This window comes from Aphanomyces astaci, assembly GCF_000520075.1.
Source record: "Aphanomyces astaci strain APO3 unplaced genomic scaffold supercont1.45, whole genome shotgun sequence".
Taxonomy (NCBI): domain Eukaryota; phylum Oomycota; class Saprolegniomycetes; order Saprolegniales; family Verrucalvaceae; genus Aphanomyces; species Aphanomyces astaci.
Genome location: NW_009798308.1, coordinates 22,700 through 48,356, shown reverse-complemented (window position 1 = coordinate 48,356; position 25,657 = coordinate 22,700). Strand labels below are relative to the sequence as shown.

Sequence of the window (25,657 nt, the reverse complement as noted above, 5' to 3'; positions counted from 1 at the left end):
CTGCGAATAATAATACTATTGTATTTCAGCATAAATGTGCGATTCTTCATTGGTTTACTTCGACACACTGGATCGACGCCACAGACGATGGGAGGGTCTTCTTCACCGCTGCCACCGACTGCCGCCACCGCGCCCGTGCACCTGGGAAGCAAGAGCGACTTTGACGACATTGAAGGTACGGCCATCTCGCCCGTCATCTTGTTCGATGCAGTGAGCTGGGATGCGTCTTGTCGCAGGGATGATCGAGCGCAACAAGTGTGCCGTAGAGTACTACAAGCTCGAAGAGTGTTTGGGCGAGTACGACCGCGACTGGACAAAGTGTCAGGACATCGTGCGCCTCCTTCGGGTGTGCAACGCCGCCAAGAACAAGGGACAATGACATGCTCGAGTTCTCACGGGGTTCGTGATAATCATATTACTCTATCTCGGGTCTGTCTCCCGTCCTGCTGTCGCCTAAAACGGCGCTTCCGCACTTGTTCTACTGGCATTGCCGCTAGTGTCGTTGCTACTGGTGTCAGCCGTCATCGTCGCCGCGGCCGCGTCGGTCGCTTCCATCACGTCCACGTCGTCCTGGCTGTCGTACCACCCGTCCATCGTGTCAATCTCCATCGTGTTTTCATTCTCCCGGCCTTCCTCTTCCATGGCCAGCCGCGCGTACTCTGCCCGTGCAAACCGATCCCAATCTCTACAAGCCATCCATCCCTCCGTTCAGCATCACACATATCCACGTCGTCACAGAATCGTACGTCAATTCTGGTTCGGCCATTTGCTGGCGCAGCAAGAACGGGTCGCGGCCCTCAAACTCGATAAACTTGCTCAGGTTGAACAGCACGTTGAAGAACACGCCCGAGAGCCGGATCTTCTCGGGGCGCACAAAGTCGGGGAATTTGAAGTCGCCTTCCACGGCGGGGCGCAGCAGGTCGGACCTACTCACGGTGTCACATTTCGTCGTCACAGCCTCCGTCGCCTTACATTTGGCACATAATGTCCTCAAACGGCACCACTTCCTGCCCGAGACACTCCATGCGGTGGATCTGGTGGTTGTAGTACATGCGCATCTCGTCGGCGCGGATCACATGGTCGTCGTCGAGGTCAATCAGTTCAAACCAGTATCGCAGACTCACGGGGTTGCCCTTGTCTTCCTCGGATAGCATAAAGTCTACAAAACCACGTCACAGTCAACAACAGCATCCGGCATGTCCACTACCGTACAGATAAAGTCTTCGTAGCTCATCTTGGTCTTGTCCTCGACGGACAGCGACTGAATGCGCGCAAATGGCCGCCGTCCCGCGTCAAAGATGCGGTCCACGATCACCCGCGTGAGCGCGTGGCCCCCGTATCGCATGAGGTCGTCCCGGCTCAGGAGGAAGTCGTGGTCTGTGTCCAGTTCCCAAAACTTGCAGTACAGCACGTAAAAGTGCTCGTACGAAAAGTACGCATTCACCTGTCGCAGATATCCACGTGAGACCAACACTCTGCCAAGAGTGAATGTACCTTGTTGATGTCCTCTTCTTCGTCGACAATGTTGAACGCGTGCACCAAGTTGCTTCGTCGGAGCTTCCGGAGCGTGATGCGGCCGCTGCTGTCCTTGTCCACCATGTAAAAGATGCGCACGGCCACCGTCGCCGCTACGTCCACCCGTCGTCATGAGCCCCGACAGCATAGATATATATGTACCGTATTTCTCCTGGAACTCGGGCGTGCCAGACAAGAATTCCAACCCTGGGTGGTACTTGAGCAGTTCTAAGTGTGCAATGTCAACGGTCCCAGTTCGTACAGTGCACACACTTACCATGCAGAAACGGAGCAAAGTCGCTGTGCTCAATGTAGTCGTGGGCGGGTTGCTTGACGAGGCGGAAAAAGCGCTCGACGTTGTCGTACGGTTCGATTTCGACGGTCCAGAACGTCTGGAACATCTCCTTTGTGACAAAGGTCGTGGCCGGGTCGAACTCGGCGCTGGGGCTGCCACCCACGCATCGAATGCGCTGGAAGAGCGGGAGGTTGAAGAAGCTTGGGAACCCACACAGATCCTTCGTGATCGACACGAACGAGTCCACGTTCAGACCTTCCGGACCTGCACCGGCGAGCTGGAACCGTTCGTCGATATCGCGCTCTTTCCGATTCAGTTGGTCACGCGAGTACGCCCGTCCTCGACCGCGGCCGCCTTCCTTGGGGAAGTAGAACTTTGGGATGCGGGACGACGTGTCGTCCGACAAGTCTTCAGGTGACGTCACGGACAGGTGCAACGGTTGCAGAAGCTCTACATGCATCTCGTCGGAGTTCCCATGCGATTTTTTTCGAATGTGCTGGACATGGGTTGGTGTGTGGTTGGGTGGTCGCTTTGGCGACCGACACGGATCGGCGAGGCTGCTGTTGCTCGGAGACACGGACCCTAGAATGGACACACCCCCTGGTGTCGGCACGACGACTTCGCGCCCGTTTTTGACGTCGTCGACCAACGTGCAGATCATGTCCTTGGTCGTGTCGAGCGACAGCCATTGCCGGAACAGCTCCTCCATCTTCATGCGTCCACTGGGGCATGCGTGTGCTGCATTCAAGTCGCCCAGCGTCTCATTGTGATGGTGAATCGTCTCCGTCTCGTAGTTCATGGCCTTGGTCTTCATCCAGTCGACAAGGCCGCGCGGCAGCGTATGTTCTCTCTTCCGCCGGTTTTGTGGATTAAACGCCCCGCTCTCCCATTGGTCCAAAATGCAACAGTCGCCGCTCGAGCGACATCTGATTGGCTGCAGTCCGTTTGGCTGGAAAGAGAGACAGTCCACACCGTTTGAAACAACGTTGAAGACGCTCACTCAGGTGGTGGTCATCGCGAGTTCTGCGCCGCGAGCTATGGAAAGCGGGGAGCGGTCATGGCACTCTTGCCCATCTCTTGTGGGTGTGCTACGCGTTCGTATACGTCATGTACTAGTACAGCTTCGCTCCAAACGCAGTGCCCGTCGATCTGTTTGAAACACGTGTTTAAAACACCTCGGTTCGAAATGTGACAGGAGATCTGATTCGCGATTGTCGAACAGTGTGACACAATCCCAACTTTTGCAAGAGGAGACGTGTGGTGGTGTCAGAATCCTCTACAGTAGAAGGGGCTACCAGAGGAGATAACGATGATGCTTTTGCGCAGGACTCTAAAGGATGCTCTCGCATATGGCAATGTGTACGAACAGTCGAGAGTACACATTCTCGTAGTACAATCTCATGTCCAGATTGACCAGTTCTTTTGGCTCAGTTGGGAGCGCGTCTACTTATAGATCACTTTACACCTGATCTAAGTATGACAAGAACACACCGATGGTCGCTGGTTCAGTCCCAGGTTTCCTCAGGTCCTTGGCATCGACACCAGGAAGCCTAGTTAGGGTCGAGCAGAACCCTCCCCTTTCACTCGAACAAACGTTGGCATGCATTCACACTGCATTCTTTACACAATCTGATGGGTTTCCTTGAGAAGACTCCCCAACAATTGAGATGTCTGTCGTTCCCAGCGCAACGTCTTAGCATAGACCAACGCGCCAGTGCATGCCACGACCATCCCGAGCGCGTTCATGCGATGCAGGGCCAGGCCAAAGTACCACACGGAGAACAAAATGGTCGTGACTCGGCGCAGGGCGTTCCAAACGGCGTGCGAAACCATGTCCGTTGACGACAGCACCACGAATGAGCACTAGAAATAACAGCGTTTCAGATGCAACAGTCAAGGCAACTGGGGGGGGTACCCAATGATACAGGTAAAAGAAGGCGCCATTGACCAAAGCGAAGACAAGTTCCTTGAAGTTGGCGCTGGTGATTGATCGAGAACTGGCTGGTTGGCTGCCAAAGATGCTCCACAGGCCAGCTAGTAACCACTACATAGTCCTCCATGATCCTGGTAGAGATAATACGTACAGTTGATGTGTGTACCTGGAGCAGCATGGCGTAATACAAAGTGGAATAAAACATCACGTGCAATGACATGAACGGCTGAAGGCGCTTGACGAGGGCCGCGCGGAGAGGAAACGCAATGTTGGCGACCATCGTAATGATCATCCCAACGATGGAGAAGGCGCCGTTCGAGATCGCGGACAGGTATACACCCGTGACGATGGGAACCAGAGCAAGAAGGCGAAGTCTACATGGCGTCATGACAACTAAAGAGGTATAGTGCACACCGACTGAGTTGGGGGTCGCGCAGACACGTCGAGGCCAGGACGACGCTCACAAGTGGTTCAAGGGCACGTAACGTTTCGTTGATCGAGACATGCATGGCCCAGAATCCCGCGTTGAAGCTGCAGACGCCTATGGAGTACGCTAAGGCTGACAGCACCAGCAAAGTGTGGGCACGTGGATTCTCCTGCCGTTGAAAGACGGATGTGGGATGGAGCAATGTCGTGTACCATGCATGACATCCGAAAGCGATAGTGAACTGACATGCAGAGAGGATGAACGCATGGGGGTACTCTCCAAGGATCTGTTTGGACGTCACTCCACTCATGGCGGAGCTCGCATACCATCCAAAGATCGCCGCCGGCAGTGCCGCGGCGACAGGTGGCATTTCCTGAGTGATGTAGCCAATCAGCAATGGGTTTTGATTTGTTTTCAATTATGGTTCCCTGCATACTATTTCCAAGTAAATTAAATCAATGCGTTATTTTTTTGGCGTTTCTGCATTTTTGCTTCGTTCCACATTACTTGGTGCCATGTCGCTCGCTTTCTTAGCCAAGAAGAGTTGGCACACGTCCAACCTCAGCAACGTTGAGAAGGTATGGAAGGCCGAGCAGAAAGCGGCTTTAGAAGATAAGAAGCTGGCGGAATGGAAGAAGAACGTGGAGGAAGAGCGTCAGCTCAAGGAATTGCGCGAGCTCCAAGCGAAGGCTTCCGGCACCAAAGCCAACACGACCGAGCGGGTTGATTGGATGTACGAAGGGCCGATGGCGGCGTCCCAGCGTGAAAAAACAGCGGAGGAGTACCTCCTGGGGAAAGAATATGAGGAAAAGCCCGAGGAGAGCGACCTGAAGAAGCTGGCGTCGCAACCTGGGTCGCTGTACATGGCAAGTGGTGCTGGGACGGCGAGCGACTCGTTCTCTCGCCTCAATGAGGACCCGATGATGTTTATCAAGTACGTGGCCATCCACCTCGTCCTTCGTGTTCCTCATATGAACCGTAGAAAGCAACAGAAGGCGACGCAGCTCAGCATCATGAAGAACCCCGTGAAGATGAAGCGCATCAAGGACAGGGTACTCACTGTTCAACCTCTTCAACATGCGACTCATACATTTATAGGTGGAACAAGAGCTGAAGGAGCGAAAAGCTGAAAAAAGGGCGAAAAAGGAGGCGAAGAAGGCCAAAAAAGCGTCCAAAAAGGACAAAAAACTGCGCGACAAGACCGATGACGACGAGTCGCTTCGCCGCCGGTCTCATCGTCGCTCGTCGTCCCCCGAGGACGAACGAAGCCCCCGTCGTCGCCGTGACGATCACGAACGATCACGGCACCCCCGTCGAGACGACGACAACGTGCCCCGACGAGGTCGCAGCTCCAGTCCGTCCAGCCGCCGGCGCCACCGCGAACTATCCCGTTCAAGAGATCGGTCCAGGTCGCCTCGTCGCAGCAGCCGGCCTCGTCCCCATGACGCCAGCAGCCCTCGACAGGATCGCCCGGCTCCGTTGAAGGGATATGGGCTCTTGGGTGGAGAGAACGCCCGCAAGTGCCGCGATATTGACACGTCGAGTCTGGGTCCATCGCGGAAGTTCCTCAACCTAGCGATGGAGAAACGGGAGCGCGAAGAAGTGGAGAAGGCCGAGCGGTTCAAGCGGGCGCGGGCCGCGACGGACGAGGCCACGAAGGAGGACAAGGAGGCGCGGCTGCAGGCGATGCTGGAGGATGCGCAGCGCCGCGAACGGGCGTTGGACGCGCGCCTGCGCAAGAGTGACAAGCACCAGCCAAATGAAGGCGACGGAGAAGCCAGCGCCACCCAGCAAAACCCATCGTTCTTGAAGGACTTGCATGAGGCAGCGTATGTCCACTCGAAGGACTCGATGGAAGAGCGGTTGGCGCGCAACAAGCATTACATTCAGCGAAACGCCGACAGCAAAAACTTCATGCAGCGATAGATTTTTGAACCCAGCGACGCGGTTAAGACTTGGCATTGCAATTCTTGGTGGTTGCATTGCAATAGTACAATACTAGTAGTCCTGTAGCTGGTGAGTGTCATGACTGTACGGCTGGGTTGCCTTCCTCGCATTCATGCACACGTAACTTCAATGTCGGATAGAACCGGATAAGGAAGTAACTTGAATCGTTTCGAGCAAATTCATTCCGATGTGGTCCCGTGAACGACCACACATGCCAGGATCTCCTGTAGATTCGTCGCGACGACGTTCCATTTGATGTTTGTATGGGCTGAATCCAAGTTCCAATCCGGATAAGCAGGGGTAGGGGACGGTTTAAGCACAGCCAATCAGAATCGTCACTTCGATCGAGAATTACATTCCCAAGCAGATTCAAACCCATACCGGAGTGCAGTAAGATGGATTATCCGGATACTGGTCGGTCGAATACAAATTTCGAGTGCTTTCGAACCTTCATTTACCAATTTACCGTTAAACACTCGCACCCGCCGCCGAAGTCCGATTCTACATGCCACAGATCCTCATGACAGCACGACGACGGGGACGACACTGTCCGCATGAGATAGCAAAGCAAGCGAAGAAGTACTCGTCCGTCCTAGTGCGTGGATTCAGCGCAGGAAACATCTCGGTCGTCGACAAGCGCAGTTGGCTTGAAGTCTGCGATCAAAAGCACAGGTACGGCGCCAACTTGCGCGCGTACTACAAGGAATGGAAGCGATACGACGGTCCCAAGCCTGGATTCTGGGAATGGCTCGACGACGAATCGATTGAAGTGGAAGGTGTACCGCGCACGAAGCTCGAGAGCGAAACCGTCCTCTACTGCGACCCTGCCGAACGTCAGCGCTTCGAGCTCGACATTCGACATGGCATGGTAATTCGAAAGTCATCACAGGAAATTGTCGACACTGGTGATGAAGGGTGGATATTCGTGTTGCGCGACGGCATCTTGTACGGCAGCGAAAAGGTCACGACCCAAGTCCCGCGCATCCACCACACGAGCTTGGTTGGAGGCGAATGCGTTCAAACCGCAGGGATGATGGTCGTCTCCAAAGGCACGCTCCGCATTATTTATCCTCACAGCGGCCACTACCGTCCTTCCGAGAACGAACTGCTGGTGCTCATGCGATTCCTGGCGAAGCACGGGATTGCACACCGCGAGGTCCTCGTCGACGTCCAACGGATGCAGAAAGTCGCGCGCGAATCTGTCAACGGGGTCAAGACCAAGAAGATCGACAGCGCGCACTTCTGGAACGGCCAGCGTGTGTTGAACTTCCTCGAGCTCAAGGATTTGGCGTGGCGGCTCGACCTCTTCCACGACTTGGAGACCGAAGTTGCCCGGTGGCAATCCCGGGTCCAATCGTATTCCGGCGCCTCGCCATCCATTTTACGCACCGCTTCGAGCGGCGACGACACTGACGTCGACATGGACGCGGTCCAGTACGACGGTCCATTGTACTTTTAAAAACTCACTTAATATTTATAACTTAAGTCCTTTTCATGGTTGTGTTGGCCTAAACAGCGCGGCTACTTCGGGGAATGCTTGTGCCATATCTTCAGCAGTCCTGTTGTCCTTGTCCAAGGCGGTCGTCGACGCTCCATGCGCCAAGAGAAGCCGGACACACTCCGAACGCTCCCACATCACCGCGCAATGGAGAGGTGTGCGGCGGACGGACGCCAAGTTTACATCCGCGTTGGCTTCAAGCAGCACTTTCAGCACATTCGCATGGCCATTCGCACTTGCGTAGTACAGACCCGTGCACCCATCCACGTCTTGGAGGTTCACGTCGACCATGTTGGCGGCCAGCAACGCCGCGCAAAACGCCGCGTGGCCTTCCACGGCAGCGTAATGGAACGGATGCCTCGCCAGGACGACGTCCACGTGGTCGTCGTGCAGGGAGATGTGATAGCGCACCAGCAGGTCCATTGCCGCCACCCCCTCCACGCCCGCGGCTTCGTGCCACAACGTTACGCCCATCCCATCCTGCACGGTCGTGTCGGCGCCGCCCTGGATCAATCGTTCCGCCGCATCCAAGTGACCTTCCCCGATGGCGATGTGCAATGGCGTGTGCTTGGTGTGGCTCCCCAAGTTGATATCCACGTGAGGATGTGCCAGGAGAATGTCAATAGCACCCACCCGGCCATGCTTGGCGGCTTCGTAGAGGGCGGTGAGACCTGTCTCGCTCTGGTCATTCACGTGGGCTCCGGCGTTCAACAACAGATTCATGACACAGGTGTGGCCTCCACGAGCGGCATACATCAAGGGCGTCCGGCCTCGAGTGGTGTGTGCGCCTACGAGTGCGTCATGTCGCAGCAGAACCGCAACGACAGCGGCGTGGCCATGGAGAGATGCTTCGTGCAATGGAGTGCGCGCATAATCCTTGCGAACGTCGGGAAAGAGGAACGCATGCTTGGTGAGGAGATATTCAACTACGGACGGTTGATTCGCCGCAGCAGCGAGGTGCAGGCAAGAGAGGTGGTCGCTGCCACCGGATGGAGCTTGAAGCAAGGTGGTGACTTTGTCTTCCGAGAGGGACGAGAGGAGTGCCGTCAAGTCGTCCACGGGTCCGTTCTTGCACAGAGTTTGGAGATGTTTCTGAACACGTGCCTTCTCCTTCCTGCTCCATGCTTTCTCCATGATGGGTGTGACGTTGACGTGTCACAATGCAGTCCCTACTGAATGTCCTCCACCAATCCGCGGCAAGTATTCACCATTGACCGATACGCAATATATCACCCATAGACATTCTACTCGTTTTGCTCAAATTATTTATAACGCCCAAGTACAAAGTTCTCATTGCAAAAGACTTGATTCGTCGAAAGTGAGATGTTGGCACTTCATGTCAAAGTACCGTATACTACACAGCATGAACGAACATTGATTGCATCCTGTAGGCGACATGATGTCGCCGCCGTGGCCACGTCCTCTATCGCCCCACATTCTTTCCGTTGAATTCTGCTATGCCCACATGCATAACTCACGCATCTATGTCCATACCGTACACAAAAGGACCCACTGTATTCACCGTCAAGAGATTCGATCATGAACGTACAGATTATACGCTATAGTAGTATATGTATCGCGTCCAAAGGCAAGGCAGCCACATTTCACCTCCTCTTCCCAAGTCGCTTGTGAGCCTTTGAATTGTTCGTGGCGCTAGGACGTTGTAACTGGAAGCGCACAAGCGTCTGGAGATGCGATGGTTGGTGCAAGATTCGATGCACTTGGATTCAATAAGCCCTCGGTTCTCTTGAAGTTTGTATGTTGGTTGCGCTGGATGTTGTCATCTGACTGGCCAATCACAAGTCTCAGCGTCGATGCAAGCCAAGTGGTGCATTTTCCGTTTTGACAAAGTACAGCCATGCCGTGCCTGGCGGGGTTCGGAATGGCCCGCAATGGGTCCGATCTGTACGAAGAAGCGAACAAGTACTCCCCCATCCTCGTACGGGGCTTCAGCTCCGGCAACGTGTCTGTGGTGGACAAGCAAAGCTGGCTTGAAGTGTGCGACACCAAGCATCGATACGGAGCCAACTTGCAGGCATATTACAAGGCGTGGAAGCAACTCACAACGAGGCCTGGGTTCTGGGAGTGGCTCAGTGACGAATCTGTCGAGGTTGAAGGTGTGTCCCGCACCAAACTCGAACGAGAGACCGTCCTCTACTACGACCGAGCCGAGCGCGAGCAATTCGCCCTTGACATCCGACCAGATGGCCTCCTTGTCACGCGGTGGGACCAACTGCCCATCACCACGGGCGACGACGGATGGATTTTCGTGTTGCGGGACGGGGTCTTGTACGGCAGCGAAAAGGTGACCAACCATAGCCCTCGCATCCACCACACCAGCCTCGTGGGCGGCGAATGTGTCCAAGCCGCCGGCATGATCGTCGTCGTCGACGGCGTCCTGCGCGTGATGTATCCCCACAGCGGCCATTATCGGCCTTCCGAGCACGAAGTCCTCGTGCTGCTGCGCTTCTTGCAGTCCCATGGCATCTCGCTGCAGCACATGCAAGTCGATGTCCAGCGGATTCAGAAACGCAGCCGTGACGGTGCCGACGGCCAAAAACTCAAAAAAGTCCACAACGCGTACTTTTGGTCTGGCGATCATGTCTTGAACTTCCTCCAAGTCAAAGAACAAGCCTGCGAAGCCAACCTCTTCCACAACATTGAACGATGCTGCGATCACGACCGCCGCAGCACTCCCACCGGCGACGCCAGTACCTAAGTTAATACTACAGTATTTAAATCAGTAGAACTTGCCACTGCTGTCAAGGGCATGCACCACTTTGCCATCCTTTCCGATAATTGCATGCCTGAAGCTCCGAGCTTGTGGTTTGAAAACGAAATCACCAATAATCGGCTACATCGTTCATCTGAAATTGCTCCTCGTTGACTAGCAAGAGGTTCGAATAGCCAATCAAATGTCGCGGCGCGGATTGTACCGGATTTGATATGCATGATCGCATCATCCGGATAAGGCTGTACGACAACAGGTACAGTATTACTTGCTGTAGGCAACAAATCGGAATTTTGCTCGTCGAGTAACTCCAATCCGCAGGGATGGGCTGCCAAGTATGAAGCTCCATAGCGTCGAGCCCAACGAACAACATATGCATGATACGATATGAAATGTGCCGCCCTGGCGGTCTGGCCCTGTCGGGCGCATTCGTCCGCGGCTTTGGGGGTTGCAAGCTGCCACCCTTAAAGCCGTCACGTTTTCGTTTATTGACGGCAGCAACGAACAATGCTGGCTCGAGGTTCTCGACCCGAAGCACAGGTACTGGCGAAACCTCCAGTCGTATTACGACGCGTGGGAGCAACATCTCACACCAACACACGGGTTCTCGGAATCTCGACCACTCCGACGTTCTACTCGATTTGGGTGTGGTGCCCACGCCAAACTCGATCGAGAGGTCGTGCTCAACTACAGCGAAGCCGAGTGCTATCAATTCCCACTGGACGTCTGACCACACCACGGGCGTATGGTCATGCGAAGGATCAGAAGCCCGCCAAGGTTGGATGGTCGTGTTGCGAGATGGGGTGCTGTACAGTATAAGTCTAAATTGTATGACTTTGAAAACGTGACGAAGCATCTTCCTCGCATCTACCACCACACCAGTCTCGTGGATGGCGAGTGAGTCCAAGCCGCAGGCATGATTTATCGTAAGAGACGGCGCCCTTACGTTACCTGCACAGTGGCCACTACTGCCCGTCCAAGCACGAAACCCTCGCCTTGTTGCGGTACTTCCAAGCGCTGGACATTTCACTTGACAGCGTCCACGTCAACGCTCAGCAAATACTCAAGGAAAAAGTTCAGCAAAAAACGTCCGACTGACTGAAAAATCTTCCGAGTTTTGGCCTGGAAATCAAGTGCAGAGCTTTCTCCTAGCCAACCAAGACGAGGTCATCTAACAGGTTTGATTTTTGACAAAAAGCATGCGACGTCGTTAACCTCCTCTCGTCGTCGACGACGTTGTTGGCCCAAACATGTAGCTATTCATATTAGTATTAAATTGTGAATCTCTTAATTTAGACTACTACAGTACTAGTTTCTACACATAGTTCCTTGCAGCAATGCGTGGGAAATGCTGAATCAACATTGACGATACGCGGAAACGTGCAATGATCGTCGCGAGGCATGTCCGCCATATGTCATGTTGTGGGCCAACTAGGTCCATGTTGTGATGGACGACACCTCGGCGACGGTGTCATCCAGCAACGAGTTGAGCAACGCATCGGCGAGTTGGCCATTGGACACTTGTCCGACCGCATCCTTCACAAGCGAGTGCACCACGGTCGATACAGACTTGGTCGTAATCGCTTGAGTGGCCACAACCAGCTCCTTGATGCTTAGGGGCCCCGCCGGCAATGGCATAGGGGGTGGCGGGAGGATAGGTCGGTTTTGGCTCGACGTCTTGTTGATTGTTGTCCACTCATTCAAGAGACGCCGCCGGGTGTGCATTGCACTGTCGCTGACGCTAGGGGGTCTTGCAAGTGAAATGGGTGGCTGAGATGCATCCACGTTATTCGAGGCAGAAGCATCCTCCATCATTCGAAGCAACTCGTGGTCCACCAAGGTCCAATCGTACGGTTGACGGGATTGGATCAGCGCCGAGTACTGGTCGGGGAAGTATGTGACGTTTCGCAAGGCGGCTGCGTCCGTGGGGGCAGTGGCGACGGTCTGACGTGGCTGCTTGTGCGGCTGAGACGATGCACATGCGGGTAGTGCAGGGGTGCCCTTGTCCCATGTACCCAACGCCAGAGACTCTTGCACGAGTTCGTCCATTAGCGAATCCGTGACTTGGTCCACAAGTGCCTTGGAAGATGGCTCCGTCGTTGTCGTCGCTAGTACGCTGACAGGCGTTGCTGGGGGAAGAGAGCTCGAGCTACTAATATCAGCAGACATCACTTGATGACTGTGGGTAGAGTCTATTGCATTTTCACGCGACGAGAATGCTGCCGTTTTGGTCAGTACGTCGTCCAGCATGTCCTTCCACACAAGGTCCGTGACGGTGTCGACTTGGGTGTCGGCTGGCGGTTCGTGCTTTTTGTGGATGGATCTTGCGGTGGAAACTCCTCGCTGGGCAGTTGACACTTCGGGGGTTGGAGGCACGAGTGCGACTTCAATTAAGTCGAACGATGCCAGGAGATTCATGGACGCTAGTTGCGGCAGCTGGACCTGCCGCGTGGCTGCTGGTGGGATCGCATCTTCTGCGTAGTCGAAATTTGCAAGTAAGTCTTTGGAACTAGGAAGAAACGGTCCGTCCCCCTGCGGTAGTTCCTCCGCCCAACCAACGGCATCGCAGACATCTGTGACAAGGTGTTCGTTGTTCAATGCATCGCTTGGGACGTGGTGCTGAATTGGATCACGCTGGTCCTCGGAATCATCTCGCACTTGGACAAATGCCTCCGACGCCAATGCTACGTCCGATGTTCCCTCAACCAGACCGTCGGCGGTCGACGCATCATCCAATGCTGCTCCATGAGGTTCAACCACCTCGACAACGTCATACCCAAGCAATAAATCCATCGCTCCTTGAGTGTCTTCATGTTCCATGGCGTTATGTCGGACTGGTATGGCGGCCAAGTCGGGGGCGACGGCAGCTTCCACGTGATCAAACCCAGCCAGCAAGTTCTGGTATTGAACTTCCCAGTTTTCAAAAAAGGCGTCGGCTGCCAACTGTGGGTCGTCGACAGCTTCCACGACGTCGTACATCGCGAGCAGATCGTCCTCCTCGCGATCTGTCGACTTTGCTGTCGTCTCACTAGTGGGCAATGACATTTCAACAACCACAACAGGGTCGACACTTTCGATGTAATCGAACTGGTCCATTGCAAGCATCTCTCCAGCATCATTGTCATGGGGGGTCGTCTGGGTCGCCATTTCATGCATCCAATTGGAAGGGGCAGCATCTTCGACATAATCAAAGCCCACGAACATGTCGTTGGTAGCAGCAGTATTACCGTCGACACTGGTGAACGAATCGTCCAGCACATCTGGGATCTGGCTCACCAGCGGTCGAACAGGTCCAACGTCCTCACCATGGGGGACAGGAACAACTTGTTCCGCTTGTATTGGCACCACTGACGACGGGGGCGGCTCCGTCATCGCCGTCAGGTCGTCCTGGCTGGCAAACGACTGATCGTCGTCATCTTCATCATCCTCCTCCGAGATGGAGTCGCCCTCGACGATAGCCAATTCCAACACCACGGGGTATCCACATCTGTTTGCTTCTGGAAGTACTGGTGGTTCTGCTGCCTTGGCATCTCCGAGTGACGAGTCTGCATCGGACTCGGAGCTGCCGTCAGGGTCGTGCGTTTCACTCAAGTCTGGAAATGACGCAGGTGCACACATCATGTCCGCCACCTCCAAAGACGACGACTCGAGTACTTGTGACACTGTGATGTTGGTATGGATCGCAGGTGAAGGGTCATGGCGTTGCTGCTGCAGTTGGGTCAGTCGAGACAGGTTGGTTGCTACGAGGCGTTCAGTCTGGTCCAGTTGTACCCTCATCGCGATCTCTTCCGCCTAACCAAGAAGGGATATATCATCAGCCACTCCATCCACGTCATCGTCCGACGAGTTGGCGCACCTCGAGTGCCGCACGCCGCGCCTCTTTCAACAGCAGCGAGTTCAATTGGACGGCTTCTTCTTGCTTGGAAGCGAGCGATTCCTACACCCCACCCATTGATCGTCAGCACAACCTCTTATGTCATCAACGGCAGAAGCAGAGTAGTACAGTCGACGTACTTTTAACTGTGCCAGCCGTAGCTCATGCTCGTCAATGCTGCGAGATATACTCGACTGTGGATCCACGACGACGACCACGTCGTGTTGCATCATATGCTCTGGCTCACACACCAAGTCGGATGCTTCCACTTGAACTGCATTGTCCTCGACATCGTCACTCTTGTTCTCAAACGAATCCGAGTACGATGCGTCGGACTCGGCGGCATGCTCGACGGCTGCCGGCGGCGAATTTGACCTGCCTTCAAAGTGTTCTTTCGATACTGATGCAGCCACATGTGACATCGTTGGAACTACCGATTTCGCCGGGCTCGGTGGTGTGCCCGCCTCTTGTTCTACGTCCAACGCGAGCGAGTACGCCACCAAAGCATTGACTTGTTTGATTTCTTGGTGGTATTTCAACTGCGCAATCGCGCGTTCCTTGGCCGCCACGAGCGCCATCGCTTGGGCTTTTCGGCGTTGCCATTTAGCTTCGTCCTGTCCGATGTCGTGGGGAAAGTCCGTGGCGATTCTGTCCAGCGCCCGCTGCAGTTCCACCGACGTGTTGCTTCGTTGGTCGGCAACGTGCACGTCAACCGACTTGTCAAACTCGTCGGACCCGTACTCATCGTCGGTTGGTACGGCAATCTCCCCTGGGCTTGATAACTGTGCAAACTCATCCGTCGAGTACTCGTGTCCAGGCTCTCGTGGTATTGTTTCAGCAACTGCTTGTTCGTCTTCAATGTTGTCGACAGCCCCATCTGCCAACGCTTGGTCGTCATCGTCGATAGACAAACCATCGTCACCGTTGTCAGCGTTCGGGACACCTGCTGCCGTGAAGTCGTCGTCCACAGAGTATTCATCCTTGTCGGCTACCATCTTGACGGATTCGGCCTCGTGTTCCATGACACTAGAACCGCATGCGTCGTCCGGCCTCTCAAAGCCCTCTACGTCACCGTCCTCATCCACGCTTGCAACATCGACCGACTTGGCCGTTTCACCAATCGTTTCTTCTTGGTCCTCAACAAAGTTGTCGTCGTCGGTGCTTTGCTTGGCGGAAAAGCCGTCCATCGAGTACTCGTCTTCGTCTGCAATGTCGATTTGGTGGCCTGAATTTACCTCGTCAAATATCATGGCGTCTTCACCAGACAACGCGACGACCACATCCGCAACTACAACAATACTCATGTCTTCACCTTGAGTTGCTGCAAAGTCGTCCATGGAGTACTCGTTCCCGTCCGAGTCGCGAAGACCGTCTACAATGTTTTTTGTTTGTGCGTGCCCGGCGATGTCATTAACCGCAGTTGCACTGTCGACGCTGTTGGCTTCCAGGAACTCGTCGCTCACTGCCTTTACAGACTTTTCTTCAAACTCGTCATACTCTTCGGGGGTCGACTCGGCCTCTTCCGCAGCTTCCGTCTTCTTCTCCGACATGTCCATGTCGCTGTCGTCCTTCGCATCATGCCCTTCTTCTTCGTTCGTCTGACGATCGGATGCCGCTACTACCAACGGAGCCTCCCGTCGTCGGTCCCGATCATTCCCATTGAAACCAACGCCTTGAGTCGTTTCCCAACCAGTTGCGCTCCAAGCCTGACCTCCCGACTGGCCAAATACCAACGCCAAGATGTGGACTTCGTCCGGATCTTCCACTTCATCCTGTCGGAAAAGCATCATGTCTTCGTAGCAGCGCGCGAGATTGGCAGCCCGGCAGCTGTCGAGTTGCAACCGTTCGGCCTGCGCTTGCATCCGGGACACGTTTGGTCGACTGGTGAGGCTTCGCTGGCGCATGTCGAGGATCTTGTCCTCGCTCGCCTTCCTCGCCACGATGCTGCGAATGTACTCTTCCTTTTCGGGGTCGCGGCGACACAGCTGTGCAAAGTACGCTTCCACGCGCTCCTCCGACGTCGCCTTGTCCAGTGTCGTCGTTGGCAAGGATGGCATGCCCCTTTGGTGTGTTGCTATGGATGGACCACTGTGAACAGCTTGTTTGCTCAAGTCCGTCTGAGCAACTTGACCACGACGCGGACTAGAGCTCGGTTTGCTGCTCCGAGGGCTTTCAAATGGTTCCGAGTAGTTGCCTTCTTCGTCTTGCATCGAGTCGCCCCCTTCGTTGACTTGTTCAATGTCTACATCGACTACCGATTCTACTTCATCGTCGTCAACATCCGAGGCCACGGCGTGTTGGAGCTTGGAGGGGACGGCCACTTCAATCTCGTCCAAGCTGCCTTCGCTCTTCACCTCCGACACAGCAGCATCCACTTCGTATTCGTCGTCGATATCTGGTACGTTGGGGCTCGACGTTGGCTTTGGGGGACTGTCGAACCCCTCGGAATACTCTTCCGACTCGACGGTCCCTTGAACTGAACAGGGTTCGTCCGGAGCGTCCATTTGGACATTGTCAGAATCGTCTGGCACGCTAGCGTGGTCTGGACTTTCAAACCCTTTGGACGTGGTGTCAATATTGTCTTCTGATACTTCCGACACCTCGGACAACGTCGACTTGTCTGCCTCATCTTGGTCGGGAATATCGTCACCACAAGAGACCTCCTTGGTTGGGCTGCCAAATCCCTCCGAATAGGTCGTCTCATCACCTTGATCCTTGACCATCACTTCAAGCGACTGCACACTGTCTACGATCGCAATGGACGGCGCGCTTTCTTTGATATGGCTGCTCGTCTCAAACGTTTCCAAAGTGTTTGGGATGACGTGTGGTGTGTCTATGGCCAAGTGAAATTGGGCCCGCCGTTCGCCTTCCATTGAAGCATCCGCACTGCGAACGGGACTACTAGCTTGATCTCGAAACAACATTTGAGATTCCCAAGCAAGGAGGTCCCGGTCGTCGCTTTGGATGGCGATTGAGTGCTGCAGAGTGCACTGTGCGCCTCCATCCCGCGCTTCCACCGCCATCGTCCCCGTCTCCACCGTCCACTGGGCCATCGTCGACGCGTGTTGCCGCGCCAGTTGGTCAGTTTGGCACGCTTGTTCCACGAGTTTGTCGCGCTCTTGGGCCGCATGTCCCATCGCTTGCATGACGAGTTCTTGTTGATGGAACTCTTCCTGCATGGTCAAATGCTGGTCCAGCAGCAGTTGGGCCTGGGCCATCGAGTCCACTTCGTCCTGGATCGCCTGGCCCCACACCAGCGTCTCGTCTTGGTTTCGTTCCACTTCGTGCGCGTACTCCAACGCCGACAGATTCATCTGCGCTTCGTGCAGCGACTCTTGAAAGTCCACGGCCGCCATCAACTGTCTCGCCAGCGTCCGTGGCGAGTGCCGAAGATTGGCATCGTCGTCCATCGCAATGACGACTCGAGGCAGATGCGCGTATCGATTGGGACTGCTGGGAACTTGCCGTCCAAGTGCATTGTCGTCACGTCGCATGGCCCGGTCCCAGAACGAACTGGCGTTGTTGTCGGCTTCTTCCTCGTGACACGACGACCGCTGCAGTACACGGCTGGCCTCGGCCAATAGTTCTTCGATAGATCGACCGGTGTAGCCGCCGCAAGCCGGTCCATCGTCGTCGTCGTGTGCATAATCCTCGTGGACAGTCGTCGAGCTGACCTTGTCCATGGTGTGGATATCTTTTGGCCACCGGATCGAGTCAGCCAAATCGTCCATGTCTTGTCGACCATCGTCCTGGGATCGGCTGTCGGTATCGCTTGCGATTTCTTCAATTCGGTCGGCAAGGGCAGGCACGTCCTTGTTCTCCGTCGCAGCGCTGAGTTCGAACGTGATGCGATTTTGTTGCTGCTGCTGGAACAGTTGCTGTGCATACATGTCCACGACACTGTACGCATCACGCGTCGCATGAATCAGCCGATCCAGCTCTGCGTCATCGTTGTCATCGTCATGACGGTCCCCCATCGGGTGGTTGCGGGCACTTTGCAGGCTCGTCGGGCCAAACAAAGGTGATTCTCGATACCCAACAGAATGAAGTTTGTCGTTTTGACCGGGGTGAAGTTGTACTTGCGCCGCCTCGTCACGGATTTCTCCAAGCTGTCGACGTTGTCGCAGAGCCATCCACCGCGCCACTTGCTTGTCGTCATCGTCGTCCGTGGAAGACGAAGCATTCCCGTCAACCAGCGAAGCAGCACGGGACACATGGGCCTCCGTTGTCGTCGTACGGGTCTCGTCGCCGTCCCCGTTGGCGTATCGTTGATGCACTCTAGTGTCCGACTGTACACGCACAACTGTAGGCAAGTCGACGCGGCTAGAAACGAGCCTCGCAGATTCAGACTCGTCTTCCCACCATGGAGTACGGTCTTCGGAATCCATTGATCGCTGCCAAGGAGCGGGTTCCGGAGGGGCATCGAGGTGGATGTCTGGCGTCTGCCACGATGCCGACGGGGCTGACGACGCTTCCAAGGCAGCAGTTCGATCCGGCCGATGCTGGTGTGGCGGACCCGCGTCCTCGTCATCCCCCGACGACGCCACGTCGTTCGACTCATCAAGTTCATCGACGGAACCGCGTTCTTCATTACGAGTAGATTGCGCCGTCGCCCCATCATGGTCGTCTAAGTCGACTTCGTTGTTGTTGGACAGTCGGCCCACACGAGATGTCAATTGATCGGTCAATTGTTTGAGCGCTTGCAGCTTCAACAACAGCAGCGGCGGCGACGACGACGTCGGGGGCGGCGGTGGGTCCGTCCTTGGCAGGACTTCTACAGCACACCTTCGATCATCACCATCGTCGCCGTCATCACTTTCCACCACCTCGTCCGTGTTTTGGTCGTCCCCGCTGCTCCACAAGTCCTCGTCCAGATTTGGTTCCTCTTGTGCGCTGTCAGTGATTTGGTCGTCGTTGTCGAGTGGAATTACATCCTCTTCGTACGTCGGTTGCAACTTTTTTGAACGTGGTGGCAAAGTCCGAAACCCAAGCAGCAATTCGGTCATCGATGACGACGACGGCGCCTCGCGGTTGTTGTCGGGGTTGGAGCGAACGTGTCCGCCACTCTTTTTGGCCAGCGCGACACTTTCCTGCACCCGCTGCCACCGCACCGCATCCAATTTCTATCGTCCCAGTTATTCGTACAAGCGTCACACCCCTTTGCTGGATTGGCGACGTACCTCGAGTTGCTCCCTCCTCAAAACAGCCTCCTCTTCGTCCTGCCTTCGACGCTGTCGAGCCCGTTCTTTCCGCTTCGCCTTTTGCTGTTCCATGTACACTCGCGCCAGCTGCCGGCGCTTTTGCGTGTCCTCTGACATTTTGTCGGCTTCCGCTGCAGGCGGCGGTGGCTCGGGGGCGACTTTTCGCTTTCTTCGGGTCGCTGGGCGTCGTGGAGGGCGTAGGACAGCATCCCCTGAATAGTTATTCCCGTCGCCGTCGTGGTTTGGCTGGGGCGGATGGCCACTGGAGTAGTCATGCGTCTGGCGGCGTTTGCCCTTGGTGGCGGCGTGAAGGCGAGGTACGGGCGGCTTTCGAGGAGGTAACTCCCACTGCACAGGTGTGTGTGTTTTCAGTTTTGGTGAGTTTGTTGGGGCTCGTTGTGGTGGGGACTTGGCAAATCGTTTTTGATTCTGCGCCCGTACTTGCCGATCCATGTCAAAAAGCCGCTGGCGCTTCGCGTCTCTGTCAGGACCTTTGTCGCCAAGTTGAAGGGCTTCCCGCTGTAGCTTCAACCACTGGACCGCCTCCGACCATCGCTTTTGCTCAACACGACGTTCGTGGTTGTATTGACAGTCGTCCATGTCGACCAGCGTTGGTGGTACCTCCTGGTGCGCTTTGACTGTCGTGTGTACGTGAAATGATGCAATGTCGTCGCGCAGGTGGGACGATCGAGGCGTGCGTTTCGTGTGGGGATTGTTCGCCGTCACTTGTACTTCTGCGGATGGAGGTGGTCGCGGTCGACTCTTCTTTGGAATGGATATGCGTGGAACAGACACTCGTGGCTTTCTAGATGACGCCGTAAAAACGGTGGAGGGATCAGCGGCAGTGAGTGGAGGATTGTTGTCGATAGGAGGTTGCTTGGGGTGGGTTGCTGGCTTCTTGCGAACGGGAAGGGCAAGAGGGACAAAGCCACTGCCTGGCCAGCATGGGATGTTTGAATCTACTTTGTGGCCCAATAGAGTGCCTCGTTCTTTGTACTAGACATGACATTTCAGGTCCACGCTTGAGTATTGTCTCAAGGGCTTGCATAGTTACCACTGTAGGCGCCATGGGAATAGCTGATGACGCCCGTCGATGGTGCGTGTCTGCCACAAAGCTGGAATGGAAGGACGAAGACGGAGCGGGAGATGCTTTTGCCCCCTCTGTCCCATTGAAAATGCGATCCAGCTCTTCATGTGGGAAACCTGGGCGTAGGTGCACTTGCTGCATCGTCAAATGCCAAAAAGATACGAAAAGGCACTCCGACTTTTCATTGATCTAGTCTGACTCCTTATATTAACCTCTAAATATCAAGCCCTAATGGTCTAGCGGTATGATTCCTGCTTCGGGTGCAGGAGGTCCCGGGTTCGATCCCCGGTTGGGGCCACATTTTTTCAGAGGTTTTTGGTCAAAACTAATAGCCAAAAATACTCCTTAATTTTATAAACCTTTTGAAATATAATCTCCGAATTGTATGGTGCATTTCATCTAAAGACTACAATTGTCTTTCGACAGCTATTCCAACTTTGTATTGATATTTTTTAGGAAAATAAGCCGTAATAACGATAGAACTGGACAAACCATCAGAAGTTACGGTTCAAAATTTCGATTGGTGAAAAATTGATCGAGTAATAGAATTTAAACCAACCAGCCTTTTTGTATGGAAATATGTGGAGCCAGGCACGTTTTGACCGAAAAGGAGCATCAAGTATATCTTGGTCTTTGTATTCAGCACTAATCCGTATGAGCGATTCCATTGTATCCGGATTATTCATGACGTTTAACCTATTTACTAGATAAAAAACGTAAGTACTAGTAATAATTAACGTCAAAATTACGTGGGTTTAACTGAAAGAATCGATGCGAACTAAACCGTCTCCTCCTGAGGATGGCCGATCTGTAGTCTTTAGATGAAATGCACCATACTACTTCCTCCTTAACGTAGGGCACCAGTCATCGGCAAATACACCAGTCATCGGCACTGTTGTAAGGTGACGCGCTTCATACCACGTTCTATTTAATGCGCTAATAATTACCAGTAGTATATACTACTACATAGTATTATTATTCCATATATACTAGTAGGAATTATTTATTGAATACTATGGTCCATGAAAAGAGTCCCATTTGTTTTGACTTGTTTAAAGTATGGAAATTGGCAAAGTTCTGAGAAAATAACTCTATAAATACATAATCTTATTGATACATAGAGGTGTATACCCCGAAATCAGCCGCCGGCCATGGAGAGAGAGCTGTAAGTCTGTGCACACGCCGAATGAACGGACAACTTCAATAGATAAACCGTAGCTCTATACTGTTGCGTGCTATATCAGAGAGAAAACCTTGGATAGGGTCGTCCTGGCCATTGTATCGGCATGGTGTGGTGATTGACACTAGCACAACGACACAAGGCGCAACTAGCTCACAGTAAAGTCTTTGGTGCTCCCAAGCACGTGTGGCTGCTCTGTGTAGGCTAGACAAGTCTTTAGAGCTTCGAGTACATCAGATTGAAGTGATATTGAACGCTCAGCGGGTGATTTTCTCTAAAAAAAAATGACGTTGCACACTGTCACGCTTGTATCTCCAGCACCAAAACGAGTTCAGAGAAACGTCGACTAGCCAATCAAAGACGAGATCTCTGGCTTTCAAATGCACCAATCACATCCATTAAACTAAAAAAACACACGAATGGCAGTCACACTGAAGCAAATGGGACTCTTTTCATGGATCAGAGTGGTATGTATTAATAGTAAATTGCTTTAGCATCTCGTTTTGGGTAGGCAGTTTGCACTTTTGACGCTCGTATTCCATTTCTTACATCTACTACTAGTATCTCAATGTTTCTGATTGATGGAAAATGGTGACCGAGGGAAGGCAAATTGCGCACAGTGACATCTATTAATACTACTTTTATCTCAAGCATTCACTTTGGCCTTTTTTAGTCTCCTCACTTCTACGTACTTTTCTCTCCTCAAGCTTGAGCCACTTAAGTGGCATGACCCACTTGGACAGCCTCGGCCTTCTTCTACCCGAGTCTTCACATCCACATTGTATCTGCCTTATTCCTTTCTTTTCTACCCATATTTTTCCTATTCTCGTCACTCTCCATCACGCCTCTTTCCCCTCTACCATTCTCCGTCCTTTAAACAGTATGTATATACAGACTTTACATGGAATTAGTGCTCGATTATGTATGTTGTTCTTGGGGCACATTTGTTGATCACGACTTGAAAAATAGTACCACGACGGATATATCGTCATGGGTGTCACGTCGTTCTCCTGGTTTCAAATCGGCAATGTCGTTCCAAGTTACACTACAGTAGCATCGGTTGAGTTGTGAAGTTACGAATCATTCTTCAAATCCGAGAAAGGGAGTTGTCGATAGTCAAATCGAGAAAGGGAAAATAATACTAATATTTAGGGAAACAATCAGTACTACAACGTACTTTTTTTTTTCGACTTCCTTCGCGATCACACGGTTCACCAATGCTTGGGCGGCTCGGAAGTCGCCACGAGATGTATAACTAGCGACAATTTCCACCGCCTACGAATAACATTTTAATGCCATGGTTTTTAAAGTATATAAACATATTGTTGTCGTACTTCTTCGTTGGACAAACTATCCCATAGTCCATCGCTTCCTAAACGTATACACCGGTCCATTCTCAATATATACTTTCACGACACACAATCAATGTAGCTTACATACTTGTAACAAGCTTGTGTGTGATTGATATGTATACATGATATATATATCAATCAATGTAGCTTACATACTTGTAACAAGCTTGATATATATATCATGTATACATATCAATCATACTTAATATATACTAGTATAATATATACACGTGTATTTGTACCCAAAATGAGAAATTGATCGGCATCCGTCAGCGTATGCACTTGGATTTCCGGAACTGCCAGCACGTACGGTGGTGTGTATGGCCGCGGGATGTAGACACCGTCGCCTCCAATATAATCACTGGAATTGAACCTGTTGAATACTTTATATTTCAAGGCAAAGTCCCCCAAGACGCTACCGAGTAGTTTGTGAGCATGCATTGACTTGACGAAACTCTTACCGAGTGGGCTGCACGATGCCTTTGACGTAGCACGACTCGGGCAAATGGCACACGAACACGTCGGACTCATTTGGATGGGCTGCGACCAACCGAGCTTGTTCGGACTCGTGCTTGGCGTTGTGGTCGGTGCTCAGGGGTGTTGCCACCAGCCCCCCCGAGGCATTGGTCGACGCCAGCACAGCCCTTACGTCGCCGGCTACGATGATTGTTCGTGGATTGGACATCGAACGATAAAGTGCTTACCGTTGGCCACGACCAAAGTGTCTCCTTTTGCATACGCCAGCATCGAGCACGCACCCACGCGGTTCACTAGCCCGAATCCCACCTGATAGGATGGAAGCAGGAGGGCGCTCAGCGCGTTGTCGGTAGCCACGAACGCACTCGACAACAACGACGCGATCTGCATGCAACCACAAGAACACCGTAAGAGAAGAACGAAGGGTAGCGCATGTTACGTGGGTGGGGTCGTTGGAAGCAGCAGGGTTGTTGAAAGCAGCATCTCGAAGCAGCGTGGCGGCGTTGTTGACCAAGTGCTTTTTCACGTAATCGGCCACCTGCCATCCCCCGTGTCCGTCCAAGACGGACGCGAACACTGCGTCGAAGTCCACTTGCACTACGTATCGATCCTACGCACGACCGACGATGAGTGCATGACGTGATGTAGTGTCTGACTTCGTTTGGGTTGTTTGCTGCGTACGACGCGGCGGTGTATCGATGGACGTGTGCCACGGGCGACGCCAAGACAAAGCTTTCGACGAAGTCGAAGTTAAGTGGACCGCGCTCGCCCGTGTTTATCAGGCCGTTTGCAAAACAAGATGGTTCAGTGCATGATGTCCACACCAAGAGGATCGCCACCACCGCCGCAATCTTCATTGATTGATAGAGCTGTCGGAATAATATAGCCCCTGGTTGTGTGGTCAAGTTATTTTGACCACGTCATGAGTTGGGTTGACCACGTCATGATTTGCGCATAAATCCCAAATAGGCGGAATACAGTGATTCGAAATGGGGAAATACTAGTATGAGAAAACTACGCTATTACCGTACCGTACATAATCGTCACGATGCAGGAAATGGGTGGAAGCGTGAGGGATAGGATTCGGTACGTAGCAGCACTAGGGGCGCAGAGTGTCCGACGCAGGACAAGATCACTCGGACACAAGATGGGAAAACCAAAAGTGAAATTGTGGACAACAAACTAGTCTTACTGGCAGAAAACAGGGCAAGAGTTGGTGAGAACCTACGCTAATTTTCCAGCTCGGCCGTGATTGGGTCAGCAATCATGGACGTTAGACAGAAAACATCATGTCACTAAGCCAACAGTGCTGAGAGAACACGGGCAATGAGAAGTGTAGAATAAACTTCAATCAATCAGCTGAAAACACCAAAGGTATGTCTGGTATGGTTATTTACTGTAAATACTGGTAGTAGTACTGTGGAGTACTTACTATTAATAGCTTGTACTTACCACTGTAGAAGTGGTTTGGGGATACTAGACAGATGGAGGACGATATAAAACGGGAAATGTCACCAACCAGCTGACTGCACAACTACTATAGAATTTGAGAAAGTTCAATTCCCTGGTTAAAAGTTCCACTGCTTCTTTTCTCAAAAATTGATGTTAACAGTAATTGTAAATATTTCGTACAGTATATGGGACTTAACATCTTAGCATACTATTACCACCTCGCCTCTTACTAGGGCGTAAATGCGTTTCAGTTTTTAGCGATGGCTAACCACTGGCGATGTATTAACCCCATGAAGCATTATATATACTCACCGGGGGTGGTTACAGGCCTACGGGCAAAAAAGTGTATCCGGATGGCATAATCCCTCGTTGACTGTGAAACAGGTCAAAACAACAGTGGAATTGTTTAATACGAAACAAAAAATACAACTGCAATATTAATATTCGTAAAATGAACTATCGGTTAAGGGCCTCCGTTATTTTACTACCGTACTTCCCGCTCATCTGTAACCACCAAAATGTTTCAAATATAGTTACAACTTCATGGGAATGGCAAAAACCATACCACTGTCGTTTCCGCGTAATTCAAGTATTTTCATTGGTTAAAATGTTTGCCGCGTGTTTGAATGATTCAAACCACTTCTGGTTGCTCAAAGGCAGCCACAATCAAAATGCCTTCAGATATTAA

The 25,657-nt window shown here is 52.9% G+C and overlaps 9 protein-coding genes and 1 non-coding gene across 14 annotated transcripts; 5 read left to right on the top strand and 5 right to left on the bottom strand.

Moving 5' to 3' along the window:
• Nucleotides 1-29: 29 nt before the first annotated feature.
• Nucleotides 30-769, top strand: H257_13053 (hypothetical protein). The gene is made up of 2 exons (XM_009840474.1): nt 30-175; nt 237-769. Exons 1-2 carry the CDS (start codon nt 88-90, stop codon nt 377-379), a joined length of 231 nt encoding a protein of 76 aa, XP_009838776.1. The 5' UTR covers nt 30-87; the 3' UTR covers nt 380-769.
• On the bottom strand, nt 385-2,667 carry H257_13052 (hypothetical protein). The gene is made up of 7 exons (XM_009840473.1): nt 1,793-2,667; nt 1,678-1,743; nt 1,495-1,628; nt 1,213-1,444; nt 973-1,159; nt 747-926; nt 385-685 (listed from the first exon to the last, which is right to left on the bottom strand). Exons 1-7 carry the CDS (start codon nt 2,622-2,624, stop codon nt 454-456), a joined length of 1,863 nt encoding a protein of 620 aa, XP_009838775.1. The 5' UTR covers nt 2,625-2,667; the 3' UTR covers nt 385-453.
• Nucleotides 2,668-3,393: 726 nt separating this feature from the next.
• On the bottom strand, nt 3,394-4,559 carry H257_13051 (hypothetical protein). Of its 5 annotated transcripts, none has more exons than XM_009840468.1 (5): nt 4,383-4,559; nt 4,158-4,284; nt 3,910-4,117; nt 3,726-3,844; nt 3,394-3,673 (listed from the first exon to the last, which is right to left on the bottom strand). In XM_009840468.1, exons 1-5 carry the CDS (start codon nt 4,435-4,437, stop codon nt 3,553-3,555), a joined length of 630 nt encoding a protein of 209 aa, XP_009838770.1. In that variant the 5' UTR covers nt 4,438-4,559; the 3' UTR covers nt 3,394-3,552. The 5 variants fall into 5 exon arrangements, with proteins under 5 accessions (XP_009838770.1, XP_009838774.1, XP_009838773.1 ...); XM_009840472.1 differs by having other exon boundaries at nt 3,726-3,854; nt 4,383-4,546; XM_009840471.1 differs by having other exon boundaries at nt 3,726-3,854; nt 4,158-4,548.
• A 106-nt stretch (nt 4,560-4,665) lies between these two features.
• H257_13050 (hypothetical protein) lies at nt 4,666-6,180 on the top strand. Its single transcript, XM_009840467.1, has 3 exons — nt 4,666-5,104; nt 5,153-5,222; nt 5,269-6,180. The coding sequence occupies exons 1-3, from the start codon at nt 4,686-4,688 to the stop codon at nt 6,094-6,096; spliced, it is 1,317 nt and encodes a 438-aa protein (XP_009838769.1). The 5' UTR covers nt 4,666-4,685; the 3' UTR covers nt 6,097-6,180.
• Nucleotides 6,181-6,584: 404 nt separating this feature from the next.
• H257_13049 (hypothetical protein) lies at nt 6,585-7,618 on the top strand. The gene has a single exon (XM_009840466.1). It carries the CDS (start codon nt 6,623-6,625, stop codon nt 7,574-7,576), a length of 954 nt encoding a protein of 317 aa, XP_009838768.1. The 5' UTR covers nt 6,585-6,622; the 3' UTR covers nt 7,577-7,618.
• Nucleotides 6,585-8,777, bottom strand: H257_13048 (hypothetical protein). The gene has a single exon (XM_009840465.1). It carries the CDS (start codon nt 8,747-8,749, stop codon nt 7,610-7,612), a length of 1,140 nt encoding a protein of 379 aa, XP_009838767.1. The 5' UTR covers nt 8,750-8,777; the 3' UTR covers nt 6,585-7,609.
• A 670-nt stretch (nt 8,778-9,447) lies between these two features.
• On the top strand, nt 9,448-10,389 carry H257_13047 (hypothetical protein). Its single transcript, XM_009840464.1, has one exon. It carries the CDS (start codon nt 9,474-9,476, stop codon nt 10,332-10,334), a length of 861 nt encoding a protein of 286 aa, XP_009838766.1. The 5' UTR covers nt 9,448-9,473; the 3' UTR covers nt 10,335-10,389.
• A 1,196-nt stretch (nt 10,390-11,585) lies between these two features.
• H257_13046 (hypothetical protein) lies at nt 11,586-20,646 on the bottom strand. Its single transcript, XM_009840463.1, has 5 exons — nt 20,476-20,646; nt 19,401-20,417; nt 14,361-19,343; nt 14,203-14,283; nt 11,586-14,138 (listed from the first exon to the last, which is right to left on the bottom strand). The coding sequence occupies exons 1-5, from the start codon at nt 20,488-20,490 to the stop codon at nt 11,778-11,780; spliced, it is 8,457 nt and encodes a 2,818-aa protein (XP_009838765.1). The 5' UTR covers nt 20,491-20,646; the 3' UTR covers nt 11,586-11,777.
• An 87-nt stretch (nt 20,647-20,733) lies between these two features.
• On the top strand, nt 20,734-20,805 carry H257_13045. Its single transcript has one exon. It is a non-coding gene; the product is annotated as a tRNA-Pro (tRNA).
• Nucleotides 20,806-23,497: 2,692 nt separating this feature from the next.
• Nucleotides 23,498-24,374, bottom strand: H257_13044 (hypothetical protein; the record flags this gene model as incomplete). The annotated part of the gene is made up of 4 exons (XM_009840462.1): nt 23,498-23,697; nt 23,745-23,901; nt 23,957-24,127; nt 24,174-24,374. 4 exons carry the CDS (start codon nt 24,372-24,374, stop codon nt 23,498-23,500), a joined length of 729 nt encoding a protein of 242 aa, XP_009838764.1.
• Between the last annotated feature and the right edge of the window lie 1,283 nt (nt 24,375-25,657).

Bases quoted from the DNA above. Each gene is read 5' to 3' on its own strand.
- H257_13052 (XM_009840473.1), bottom strand. From the start codon at position 2,624: ATGAAGACCAAGGCCATGAACTACGAGACGGAGACGATTCACCATCAC. The intron at 1,445-1,494 runs GTACATTCACTC...TATCTGCGACAG, and splicing joins AAGAAGAGGACATCAACAAG to GTGAATGCGTACTTTTCGTA. The intron at 686-746 runs GTACGATTCTGT...GATGGCTTGTAG, and splicing joins ATGGCCGAACCAGAATTGAC to AGATTGGGATCGGTTTGCAC.
- H257_13050 (XM_009840467.1), top strand. From the start codon at position 4,686: ATGTCGCTCGCTTTCTTAGCCAAGAAGAGTTGGCACACGTCCAACCTC. The intron at 5,105-5,152 runs GTACGTGGCCAT...TATGAACCGTAG, and splicing joins GACCCGATGATGTTTATCAA to AAAGCAACAGAAGGCGACGC. The intron at 5,223-5,268 runs GTACTCACTGTT...ATACATTTATAG, and splicing joins TGAAGCGCATCAAGGACAGG to GTGGAACAAGAGCTGAAGGA.
- H257_13047 (XM_009840464.1), top strand. From the start codon at position 9,474: ATGCCGTGCCTGGCGGGGTTCGGAATGGCCCGCAATGGGTCCGATCTG.
- H257_13051 (XM_009840471.1), bottom strand. From the start codon at position 4,540: ATGCCACCTGTCGCCGCGGCACTGCCGGCGGCGATCTTTGGATGGTAT. The intron at 3,855-3,909 runs GTACACACATCA...AGGACTATGTAG, and splicing joins ATTACGCCATGCTGCTCCAG to TGGTTACTAGCTGGCCTGTG. The intron at 3,674-3,725 runs GTACCCCCCCCA...TGTTATTTCTAG, and splicing joins TCTTTTACCTGTATCATTGG to TGCTCATTCGTGGTGCTGTC.
- H257_13046 (XM_009840463.1), bottom strand. The intron at 19,344-19,400 runs GTACGTCGCCAA...CTGGGACGATAG, and splicing joins TGAGGAGGGAGCAACTCGAG to AAATTGGATGCGGTGCGGTG. The intron at 14,139-14,202 runs GTGCGCCAACTC...CTTCTTGGTTAG, and splicing joins CGCGGCGTGCGGCACTCGAG to GCGGAAGAGATCGCGATGAG.
- H257_13049 (XM_009840466.1), top strand. From the start codon at position 6,623: ATGCCACAGATCCTCATGACAGCACGACGACGGGGACGACACTGTCCG.
- H257_13053 (XM_009840474.1), top strand. From the start codon at position 88: ATGGGAGGGTCTTCTTCACCGCTGCCACCGACTGCCGCCACCGCGCCC. The intron at 176-236 runs GTACGGCCATCT...GTCTTGTCGCAG, and splicing joins CGACTTTGACGACATTGAAG to GGATGATCGAGCGCAACAAG.
- H257_13048 (XM_009840465.1), bottom strand. From the start codon at position 8,749: ATGGAGAAAGCATGGAGCAGGAAGGAGAAGGCACGTGTTCAGAAACAT.